Source organism: Anarrhichthys ocellatus, unplaced genomic scaffold (assembly GCF_004355925.1).
Source record: "Anarrhichthys ocellatus isolate YVR2014 unplaced genomic scaffold, GSC_Weel_1.0 scaffold19, whole genome shotgun sequence".
Classification (NCBI taxonomy): domain Eukaryota; kingdom Metazoa; phylum Chordata; class Actinopteri; order Perciformes; family Anarhichadidae; genus Anarrhichthys; species Anarrhichthys ocellatus.
In genome coordinates, this window is record NW_022280049.1 from 5275004 (window position 1) to 5287827 (window position 12824).

At 44.9% G+C, this 12824-nt stretch overlaps 1 protein-coding gene across 15 annotated transcripts in view; it reads right to left on the bottom strand.

Annotated features, from left to right (window-relative positions):
- The window catches only part of LOC116389207 (rho guanine nucleotide exchange factor 9), a 41648-nt gene that overhangs the window by 9397 nt on the left and 19427 nt on the right, over nt 1-12824 (bottom strand). For 10 of the 15 annotated variants that reach the window (XR_004213108.1, XM_031857709.1, XM_031857703.1 and 7 more), the window contains 7 exons: nt 7778-7957; nt 7075-7164; nt 5774-5974; nt 3434-3613; nt 2787-3019; nt 1587-1716; nt 53-184 (listed from right to left, as the gene is read on the bottom strand). Coding sequence is in view for 14 of the 15 variants with exons in the window: in XM_031857709.1 (XP_031713569.1) it covers nt 53-184; nt 1587-1716; nt 2787-3019; nt 3434-3613; nt 5774-5974; nt 7075-7164; nt 7778-7957 (1146 nt within the window). In the remaining variant the exon portion in view is untranslated. The other 5 variants (XM_031857705.1, XM_031857716.1, XM_031857715.1 and 2 more) reach the window with 4 other exon arrangements.

Genomic DNA, 12824 nt, shown 5'->3' on the forward strand with positions numbered 1-12824 from the left:
GAGAGAGAGAGAGAGAGAGAGAGAGAGAGAGAGAGAGAGAGAGAGAGCCTACCTTCTTACAGAGAACCAGCTGGTGATCAAAGAGGAAGAAGACTCGCTGCTGGCTGCGTCCATAGGGCTGATAGATCCATGACAACTCCCCAGTGTAGATGAGCTCCGAGCTCCTGTCCAAGATATCATCGCCCTACATACAAAGACACACACACACACACACACACACACACAATGTAGACATGAAGAAGACACTCATAGGCACAACCGTGCACTATGACGCAACTGCCAAAAGATACAAGTTCCAGCATACAGTAAAGATCAGTTTACTCATCATGGTCAGTGGCTCTCAGCATGTGAGAATAGTTGTACAGTGTCTCCTGTGGCTCATAGCTAGCTCAATAGCTAGCTAGCTAAAAAGTCACGTGGCCTAACATTACTAGTTACGAAGCTTTAAGATGGCGTATCGGCGTTACGGCTGCATTTCTTTCACTGCCCGTCTAATCTTCCTGTTCAGCTCCATAACAGCTCCAACTGCAGGTTGAAAGGAGACTGAAGGAGTCTCCGGTGAACCTGCATGTCGTAAAATGTTTGTCTGTTTTTGGGGGGATCCGGCCCGATGACAGGCATTAAATATATATATCGTAAATATATAGAAATAGTCAATCATCTTGCTGATTGTCTCTTTGTAGGGCTGCCCCATCTTAGTCGATTAGTTTCGTTTAGGTCTTAGTCGACTGAGATTTATTTATTTACTATATTGTGTGCTAACAAGATTTTAAGAGTTGCTTTTGCTTGATTCTCTGTGAAGGAACTCAGTTTTACAGATCTGTTAGTTAAACCAAATAATCGATTCGTCTGCAGAATCTTACGAGTGTTAGTCGACTAAGGATGTCTTTATTCACTCTAGTTGTGTGCTAATGTAGGTCATACAGATACATCAGTATTAATGTGAGACTGTTACATAACCACGTCACAGTTCCTGGTGGTAACTTTCATTCTCTTTGAGCTTGAACTTGATCATTTTGCTCGATCCATCTCAAGAGGGCAGCCATTTAAAAGCGTGAGTTTAAAGTTGATACTGGATCACATTGGAGTTTATTGTTTCGGTGCAACAGAATTAAACTTGATCTCGGTTTAGAGTGAAAACCAAACTGACATTTAAAGAGAGGTTTCAATTGAATCCTTGATTTTAAGCTCGTTTTAAAGTTTGGTGCAACAAGATTTAAAGTTAAACCATGATTTAACCGGGTTTAATGGCAGGGGAAGTCTAACAAAAAATGCTATCACGTTGCATTATGGGATATGTAGGATCCAGCATCCGGCTATTCCTGTACTAACCATGGCATCAATACCCCCCTAAATATGACTACGTCACAAATGGGTCTAATCGCCAAAGACTCTACACCATTCTAACTTTTAAAAGTCACTCCTGATTAGAATAAATCACGTGAGATGTAAATGAAGTAAAAGTTCTTCCGTCCCTGGGCAATATCCGTGACTACGCAGATGGACTCAGCAGACTGGACCAGATTCTGCCAGTAAAACAACATCAGCTGCTTTAAAAGAGCTCCGCAGTGAACACATACACGTACCTCCCAGTCCAGAACAGAGGCTTGCCACTGGGCGATCTTGTCGATGTTCTCCAGCCTCCTCTTCCTCTCGTTTATCTGCTGAGTGACGTTCCGCATTACTGCCAGTGCTGCTGCCACGTATCGATAATCACTACGGACACAGTGTATACATAAGTACTTCTGGGGTGTTAAAGGGTACATTTATAGCTCTTGGAGTTTGGCCACCCATTAAAAAATAAATAAATAAAAGGACATGTAATGTTGCAGCAGTGAACGATACAGAGTAGCCTACTTAAGGACTGGAGTTGTAAACTCAAGTAGCAGCAGTAAGTCCGCTGGAACACAGTGAAAATAACATACTTCCATTTAATTCTAATCAGCCACTTTCTCTATCCACAGTTAACTCTCACTGCGTCTATGCTAACTGAGCTGGATTTATCCCTCTGGCTTAGATATGCAACGGATCCAATCCTCACTTTGGAAGATAATGCCTGCTTGTGGGTGTGTGTCTGTTTGTCTGTGTGTGTGTGTGTGTGTGTGACAGAGAGCAGGCAGATTCTCTACAGCTCCAAACAGTCAAACACTGTGATCTGGCAGGCAGAGCTGGCACCTTTCCCTCTCTGGCTGAGAACGCGTGCTTTGTCAATGACCTGGAGCTGGCTGAGACACGCTGAATCACTCGCGCCATTTTTTTTTTTCTGTAGGGTTTGCACACATGAGTTTGCACATCTGGATGCTCTCGTATCTGCAAATGTTTACTGTGCTTCTGTGCGGTGCCCGCTGTGTGTGTGTGTTGGGAATGTTGATGCGCGTACGTGTGCCAGCGAAAGCCCAAATTCATATTTAATCTGCAATCTATTTATAGCCAGTCGTTCTGTGCAATGATCCTACGGCCGTGTATTGAAATGAGGACGATGTGACATGATGGTGAGCAGCAGTGTCGTCGTATACATTTTCGATGCAACTGAGATTCCCTGATGAAATGTCCCCCCACACACACAACATTCACAGAAAGCTGGCAAAACAGTGCAAAATAACATTTGTTTCACTTCATGCACGGATAACCACCGCTTCAGTAGAACAAACCCAACACCTGCAACGGCTGCAAAGCAACACAATGCATCTGGAACAACAATGATGCATCGGTAATGCCATCAAAGCATCAAAAAGCAACATGTTCAGATCCAGATTAAACGTGACTTTGGACAAAGCGTACGGTACCTGTGCTCCAGCGCCGTGTATTTGAGAAGCTCAGCCAATTGGAGTGGATATTTGCAGATTTTCTGGACAGGGGTGAGCAAGAAGCCGTCTATGGCAATGTCAATCATTTGCTGGAGGAGGCGACAGGCCTCGAAGAAGTGCTGGTACCTGCCGTCCCTCATCAGCTTGCTCAGCTCCATACAGGCATCCAAGTGGTTGTTACAGTATTCTGAGTAGATCCAAAAACCATCTTGCTGTAGATTAAAAGAGCAGAGAGAGATACAAGATGAGAGGGGGAAATATGAAACAAAATCCTCTTTTTAATGAAACATGCTGGGGAGAAGCGTGCCAAGATGTGTGGAGGAGCAGCTCCGGTCGCTAAAATTTTTATTAGAGCTGGTTTTTTTTTCGAGATCATGACTTAATTATCTCATTATCTTGAGAAAAACTGTTTGCTGGTGACTTAATTATAGCCACAGCTTTACTGTTATCTCCAGATGACGAGATTATTAAATTCTGATCTTGAGATAACAAAACCTAACAAAATAATGAGCAATTACGGCTGCTCTCAGCTGGACATCAAGTTTTCTCAAACCCGTTTTTTTCTGTGTTGAAATGAAGTGCGTTATAAAAGGGAAACACTCGAGAAAAGCCCCATTTGAACTCACGTGTTCTAAAAAGCACGGTCCGATTTCAGAGAGGTGGGGGTCGTCTGTGTTGTACTGTTTCTCCAAGTCTCTAACGAAGCCCATCTGGAAGCGGAAGATGTCCTCGATGTTCCCAAAGATGACCCTCAGTTGGTCATCGTTGAACATGTCCACGCGCTTCCTGCACTGGCGCAGGTAGCCCTGCAACAACAACACGGGTTACAACTACCACGGGGCTTTCAAAGACGATGCGGTTTTAAGTGCCGGGGTCAGAAAACTGCTGAAGAAAAAGCCCGATGCAGGCCACAGCTTGTTACTTCTCATCACTAGTTTTGCTAATTCTTTGTAATAAACATCTGCAGTCACTGCTTAAACATAATTCATTTGAATCAAAATGAACTGCGACTCCGAAGCTTCTGCAGAGTCAAAAACAATTTAGTGCAGGTCGAACTGTGGCCTCAATTTCAGTCAGTCCAATTCTTGTGGTTAATTAAATGCCCTGAAGCTTCGGCACTTTGGGAAAAAGGTTTGCTGTGAGAGGTAGATCTTTGCTGTTTCACACTCCACCACCCAGAACTCTCTCCGTTTATCAAACGCATACGTTAAGACTTTTGGATTCGTAGAGTCGAGCTCAACGCCAATAATCAAAATTAAAAGCTGAGAAAAGGATCGATAGCGCAAGAGTAAAATACATTATTATGATTATGAGATGGGGAGCTTCTTTTAATCATAGAGCCCGAAGTGACTAGCCATTACAGTCAGGGCGTGTTCCATCAATAACCAAGAAAAAATATCAGTTTTTAGTTTTGATTAAATTTTAAAACCCTTTACTTTTACTTACGTGACACACAAAGTTTGGAAATAGTTATGATAAAGTATCATTTTAACATTTAATTCAAAGAATAACCCATTGACTGGCTTGTCCACATCTGTTTTAAGTCAAAGAAGTCTTTCTTGCCCGTGCTTGTTTGTACTAAATCTGAACCTGCTGGGTAATCTCCACAGGCGATAAGTGTGAAGGTGAGAAGGTGAAATTTACGCTTTATTGCGGCTATTTTTAAACATGATGCTTCACCCGGATTACAGACAAAGGGTATTCAGAGGGTTGAGGAAAGATGGTTAGATAAGCAAAAAAATCTGCGCTATAAAATCTTGCCCACCCAAAGTCATTATGCAGGTGTTGTGTTCTGTATTCAGAGTCGACCTCTATTTATCTAGCACAGAGGCAACGGCTGTGCTGGAGACAACATTTTAGAAATAACTGCCCCGCATGTAAAAAACAGTATTATGCAATCTTACTTTAACTCACTTGTATTTTGGGGAATTTGTCTCTATATTATGTTTTTTTTACGGTATCAGCAGGAAGACAGCTGCACTCAACAGGAGGTTGTACTGTTACTGTTGGCAGTAGGACAAACAGACAGTCATTTGATTATAACGATGGTCTTTTTCGATCATATATAATAATAAAGTGCATATCTGGAAATCCTAATCTTAATATCAGTTCACATTTACATACTATAACATCATTAATCTTGTATTCCCATAGATTCTTTTGAACTAATTATCATGTGGCACTGCTTCCTCTTCACTTTTGATTTGAACATCAAGACGGGGACAGAGGAGAAGTTATTATTAGCTGTTGTCAGATTCCCAAAGATAAAAACCGTTCCATGTTAGATACAAAAGTTGATATAATAAACACTGTAGCTGTACTGTACATGTATGCATCTATTGACACTATGCCTTGCAAACCCAGTTCCGTATACATAACTAGACTTGTGAAATTCACTATTGGTGGAAAACGTACATTGAAAAGGAGTTCACAGAATTTTGGAGTTTTTAAACATATTCAAACGTTTGATTATAAATAATCCGTCCAGTTTTTAGATTTAGATTTAAATTTGGACGTGTCATGTTTCTGAGTCTTTATAAAAGGCTTGCCATGCTAAAAATGTAACAAATGGCAAGGCTCTTGTTTAATTTGATTAGGTGCGAAGTCGAGCCTGTCACTTCGGCATGAATCATAATCACAAATTGAATGTGGACTAGATCGCTGCTGCCACCACTGTGTACAATCGACAAATTGTGTCTTCTTATCTAAAAAAAAAAAAAATTTAAAAAAAAGAAAGAAATAAGAGAGAACTATTTTTGGACTGTTTTGATAACAACAGAAAAAAAATATGTCTTGACTAAAAGTGTGAATGTGGGAGTGTTGTAGCATCAAACCGGCTGCTTCTTCTCACACGCGTTCCAGTTCATTCAGCTCCTTTCCATTTACCTTTCCTATTGTCTCTCTGCTACTAAAAGCAAAGCCCCGGAACAGCAGTGGATGTATGCGTGTGCGCACGTGTTTAGTACCTCACAGATGTCCTTGAGGTGTTTGATGTAGTGTCTCTCCGTGCTCATGATCTCGTTGATGACGTTGGCTCTCATCTGGTCTCGGTTCTGGAGGGGCGAGCCCAGACACAGGCAGTCATTGGTCGGGTCCAGGTGCCCGTTCTGCACCTCGCTGGTCCCCTCGGCTGGCTCCCCTCCCACGTCCTCCTGGTTTACCCACAGCTGAGTGCACACACAGAGCCACACACAAACACACACACACACATGCACTTGAATAAAAGAAATGTGCTCAGCCATGTCATGTGTTCAGAGTATAAATCTGACGGGAAAAAAAGTATAAGTAAACAGACACATTTAGGTATTCATATCACAAACCTTTGCTGTAAAAGTGGTACTACTTGCACCTCATGAGCGTGAATGCACACACACACAGACACACACGTGAACACACATCTCACACACACAGAGCTTCATTTAGAGGGTCTCTGGTTCGTTTGGACAGTGAGTAAGACTGTTGGTCCAGCTTTTCTGAAAGGTGAGGGACAAACTGCCAAACGCTCCAGAGTTTAAAATAAGCCTCCTTCTGAGCGTGGTGGCCAGAGGATATTCAATGCCCAACTTTGGCCCTGTGTGTGACTCCCCCCCCCCCTGCACATACGCATGCATGTACACTCGCACACAAACTCACATGTTCCACACACATGCATGCACTCACCGACACCCACACACGCACAGGACCACATACATTGTGTATTCCCACTATCGCTCACAGAAAGGGCCAAGTGAGCGTGGTTTCAGATGTCCAGCGGCCAACACCTGATGACACACAGTTTTTGCCAAGAGAACATCAAAGAACCCGACGGGTAGAATGCCAAACACAAGATGAGGAATGCAGCGCCACAGACAAGCAGAGTGACGGGTGGTGGAGTACTGAGTGCAGGCTAGAACTATGGAGCGCAGCGTACAGACTGAGAAATAGTCAGAGTCAACAGTAAATGGAAAAAAGTTAATGATCCATATTTGAAAGAGAAATCTCCATGAATATTAACCGGAATAATGATTCCAGAATCCATTTGATTCTATGTGAACACATTTGCAGAATTTTGAGTGCAGGCCGCTAAGGGAGACATTTAACATTACTTTACTTTTGACTCATCAGTTCTGCCTCTCTATCGACCCCGCTGAGGATGATGTGAAAACGTCACGGGAACGTTAATGTTTCGGGTAATGTCGTGGGGTACGTTGCGTGGACAGACTGGAGCGGGGCGGGTGGGCGGGCAGGCTGGATGGGTAGATGAAGTTGGGGGAAAAAAAAAACGCACCTTTGACGTGGTGTTTTGGAACCGTGGAGTTGCTATGGGGTTGATATAGAAAACCTGTTTTGTTTGGGGCTGAGGAGGGTGGGGTTCCACCTTGGAGAGAGAGAATGACAGAAGAGAAAGATACTTTTTGGTTGACAGTCGGTCAGCCTGTCTGCCCTGCCCTCTCAGGAGTGAAATATGGAAGGGTGGACAAGTGGGAATGGCCATGAGGAGTGTCTGTGGGAGGGGGGAAGGGGGGAGGAAGGAGGAGGAAAGAGGGTCTCCACCTACAACAAGGATGCTACTTCTTCCTTCAGAAAGATAAGTAAGAGAAGTGTGGAACAAGCTGCAGTAGCTGCATCAGACCTTTGTGTTGGGTTAAGTTGAACTCAAATATGGGTGAGATATAATCACGATGTAAATTTAAGTGGGTTTCAAGGGTAGGTACTGAGGTTGATGCCAAACTAAAAAAAAGGGGCTCATCAGCATCTTTGTTTTGTTGTCCCTGAACACCCGATAAAGGCACTTAGCTAGCTATTCTCAGATCTCCTGAGTGTTATGTGTTCTCTAAATAAAGCATTATTCAACAGTGTGCATCTGTGTGTGTTTCGTGCACCTTCCTCAGTGTGTTTATCAGCTTGTGTGCATATGTTCAGTGCGTGTGTGGGTGTGTGTGTGTGTTGTGTCTATGGTCGCCGGCCAGCCACGGCCGCAGCTAACTCACCCGTACGAAGCTGGCGGGGAACCATCCTTCCTCCTCGTCAATCTGGCCCCACCACCAGTCCTTGTTGGAGGCGTCCAGCACCTTGATGACGTCACCGGCCTTAAACGCCAACTCCCGGTCCGCCATGGTCACATGGTCCCATACCGCCTCAGCGTTGACGATTGAACCTCCACTTATCAACTGGAGAAAGGGGAGGGAAAGACAGGCGACATCTTGAGCTTTTTTTCATAACTGAAACAGCGCAATGAGCACCAATGGATATTGATCCACGTGACCAAAAAAAAAAAACAGCATTTAAATCTAATTTGAAAGTGATTGTAATTCAGCGCTCAGCCTCATTTTGGCCTAAATCTGTGTGAATCCTTGTTGTTGAGCCCACTCAGATTACTAATGGATGCAAATACACACCCTCAAAGCCAGGGCCCACTGGCAGCTTAGGGACTGCAAATAGAACAACACAATAGCCGACACAGACCACAGCACAACACAACAAAATACGGCAACACACACAAAAAAAAAAAGGCAGAGCCATTAGTGGAGAAACAACACGGTGTTCAGAAGCACAGCACCAGTCTCCACACAGCGATGGTAATTGGCCCATTATGACATTAGAATAATTACATGTGTTAATGTAATATAAATGCTGAGGAGCAAACAAATGTGAAGGGATAATCTCCCTTCCTTCATGCTTGTTCTGTTATCAGCCGCACGGTCTTTGACAACACGGAAGGATGACTCATCAAATCTGTTCTATTGGTTCTGGCATCATGAATAACTAATGTGGACATGATGCGACGCTGAAATAAATGTTTCAACTGCGCAACTGGTGCGCATGCACACGAGCAGAGTAATATTGATGTGCGCATGCATCGGGCGTATAGTGTGTGAGGACATGGAGGCCTGTCAGGTGATCAGTATTCTTCAGGGGATCTGGAGAGGCTAAAGGTTGTTCTCATTAAAGGACAGCGTTGCTGAGGAGGAACCTGATTCTCACATCATCCATCTACTAAACAGCCTCACCATCCATCACGCGGAGGCTGAGCTCGGTGGCCTTGAGATGAGCAAAAAAAAAACAAAAAAAAACAACGCAACACACGTGCAGCCACGCTTTTACCTTCACGTGCGTTGAACCCCTGTATGCATCTGTGGCACAGCTACAACTGCTTGTTCCGATTGTTCTCTCCAAAGTAGTGTTCATCAGCATGCTCCAGTCCAGAGCTAACCATGCATCCAGTCCCTGGGGCTGTGGGCAGAGCAGCCAGCGCTAACCAAGCCTGACAGGAGCTGCTCAGGCTCTAGGTAAGGAGTTATCAAAAGGCCCGGAGACGGGGATGTCATATGGATGGACGTTAAATGACTTCTTTACTTGCATTCAAGGCTTCTGCGTATTAATATTGAGCCACTGTTGCTTTCTAAACGGACCTTGCTAATGTTTTCTTTTTTCCTTCCATCCTTTCAAGATTGCTTCGGCTCTTATAAAATGAAATTCCTGGATGGGAAAAACCTTTTTAAAATGCACCTGATCACTCCAGCGCAAATATGCTATCCCACCTAAGGTGCTGATGCAGTGTTTGCAGGACGGCAGACTGTGTGTGTGTATTCAAACCCCCCCGTGAGGATCCGAGCTCTCAGACTCAGCAGCTACGTTGCCCCTTCAACCTGTGGACACATGTCTGCTTCCCTGGTGGCTTACTGAGACAGCTACAGGGGATATAAGCCAATCAGGGCAGAGGAGTGAACACAGGGAGGGATGTCCATGCCTGGGAAGGGAGAGAACAGCCGTCGTCATGGTGACAGATGAGGATGCTTCACTGACACTTCAGGATGCAAGCGGAATATTTCCAAATTTAGGAGTGCGTGTGACCACTGAACATCTGCAATATCGCTCTGTCATTAAATATTAAAATGTGATGTGATGTCAATGTAAACATCAAAGGAACACTGTGTCGGCTTCTGCATGCAGGGCTGAGATCAAAGATCTCCTTGAGAAGCCTGATTCAATCAGGTAAGGGTTTGGAGCTGGGGGGAGGGGGAGGGGTAGCAATACATCTCAAAGCTCTCCACTACAGGAAGAGAGGAGGATCACCGCAGAAAACATGTGTCACGCTGCCATGGAAACAGCACCAATGAATGAATAGCACTCAAAAAGATTTACAAAAGGAGTTTGATTCAAATCAAAGAGTCCAAAAAAAAAAGTAGAAACCAAATTTTGACCGCCACCATCTGACACCGGGACCTCTGCCTGAAACACTGAGGGCCGTCCTGCTTCTCGCTCCCTTACTGTGTCTGCTTTCCCTAATCCACCCCCCCCCCCCCCCCCACAAGCTTCCAACCCCCATGCTCCAGGTCCACTCCATTTTCGGCCCCATTCACTCCCAGCTCAATCTCTCCAATCCCCATCAATCTGCTGTAATACAGCCGACAGACAGAGAGAGAGAGAGAGACGGAGATCCATTCACGGCCAATGTTCCTCCCTGCTCACTTCTCCCCTTCCCCTCATCCCTCCATCTCCCTAATGAGATCATCACTGCCCTCTCCAATACATTTCATCCCCCCCCCCCCCCCTCTACATGTCTGAATAAATTAAAAAGCATTACATAATCAATCTCCCCAATCCCAAGCCTTAGCACAACCTCACACCTAGCTTGATCGAATGGCACACGGTGAACACACAAACAGAGAGGAAGTCTTGCCACAAAACTCCTCGTTACCTGCGTGCCTATACCGGCTGCGAGGACCTGTGTCATCATGATGGTTACACCGCAGTTACAACATCAAAGATCAAAGGGCGAAAACTGCCGCCTCTAAACCGCAAAACCTGTATTTGGGTCAACGCAGATGAATGCAGTGGAATCTATCCCTACACACGGAGACATACGGCAACGCTCTAGGTCTCACGTTCAAGCACAAGGCTGACAAGGCAACATGTGAGAACAGAAAGAGGATTCACTCGCTTATATCATCTTTGCAGCACAACACATCAGCATTCACTGCACCGGCAGCTACACTGCATTCCAACATCCTCCTCTATCTCTAGCCGTAGCACATCTGCACCAAAAGCAGCTCCAGCATCCCCGAGCAACACACACACATACACACACACACACACACACTCACACACACACACGCCTTTAGCCAGCCTTACCATGTTTGTGACATGAAACTGCTCAGAGAGTGTATGCATGGAGAAGTCCGGCTCACACAATCATGATAGTTAAAATCTCTTTTTTTTTGGAAGAGTTTCGAGGCGGTGGTCCTCCCGCAAGAGCCGAGCCTGCGATGTCGAGTGGCAAGGTTGCCGTATTCCAGCAAGAGGCTTCTCTCTCCGACGCACTGAGTGAGTCTCGCGGTCCGTCCTCCCTGTGTCTGCCAACCCTGTTATGTAATACACTTATACCCCGAGTCTGGGAGCCAATCAAAGATGCTCTGCCTAAAACCGGTGAGAAATGCATTCACATCCTCTCACACACACACACACACTGTGGTCTCGCTCGCGCACACCATCCACACATTGACACTTCTGACTGCACAGCATTTAACGGTACTCTATTAGAAGGCACCTGCCCTGGAGGGATTACAAATGTGTGAACACTCGGGGACGTGTGCACGACTCAGATTCAAAGAGGGACTATACGGATAACATCCACCCCCGACACACACACACACACACACACACGTGCAACCTAACATGTGAATACACATTTGTAACTAGCACTGAGTTATCACCGCTAGCCACCTGAGCCATAGCCACTGCAGTATGCAATATTAGGATGCTGTGTTTACAGTCCTGTGGGGGTCCCCTCCAGGAGGGGTGTTTATGCGTTGATGAAGACACACACACACCAGTCCACATGCTACAGCATGTGATGGAGCTATTCGTGTCCATAATAAATGGTAGCCAATCACTTATTTCTACACCTACAGTACAACATTTACCACTTAACTATAGACACACACACACACAAAAAAAAAATGCTCGGCACTTAGCTTTGAGTGTGAGAGAGCACACATACAGTATCTTCTAAAAACCTAGCCAGCCTACCATCCTTATTTATAGGACTGTCATTGAAGGCTCTGGGATGGGCTTTTAGCATATCTATTTCTGACATTCATTCAACATTCATGACACCTGCCTCCAATCCTTTATTAGATTATGCAACTGCAAGTGGGGTCAAAAAAAGAAGAAGAAAAGGAGCTTTTTTTATCTCCCCCCCTGACATGCCTTTGCACTTGGAGGACATTTCATATGTAAGAAATGTGCATATTTACTGATACTTTTTCCTCATTAGACACCGTTTAGTGACCAGGCGTAACAATGTGCCGGCTGCATAAAACAGGTGCCACAATACAAACGTTGCAAACTGGAGAAATGTGAATATTGTAGGGCTGTGAAATGGGAGCTGAGTTTAGCTGCATCTAAAATGGGGGAAACCTGGAGTGACAGAGGCCCTCCTTTATTAGGCCTAGCCCTGCCTGCTATTGGTTACTGCTCAGCTGAGATTACAATGATCCTCCAGAGTCCTCCATCGGCAGCAACCTCTCACTCAGCACCTGCTATTTGCTACAAATATCCCAATTACTTCAGTGGAGAGAGATTCCTGCACGGCTATCAGCTGCCATATTGTGGATGTGGCAGTGGATCACAATAGGAAAACAAGACCTGACGCAGCAGTAGGCTGTTGGTAAAAAAAAAGAAAAGAAAAGAAGAAAAGAAGACCATCAGATTCATTTTTCCTCTAGAATCGAATGAGTATAGAATTAAATTAATCCATGCGCATAATCCACAAAATACAACATGGAGGAGAGAGGGAGATCGACGTAGAGGAGAGGGGGGGGGGACATGTTTATATGCGGGGGGATATGAATTTCCAGTCACCACAAAAAAAAAGGCAAGAGCATCACAGATCTGTATCCGCACAACGACGACCACCACCACCACCAGACAACACTAGCTATCACAAACGGTGAGAGGACACAAGACATAACGAAGGATTGGGGAGAGGGGTGGTGGGTGGGTGGGTGGGGTGGGGGGGTTAACAGAAATACA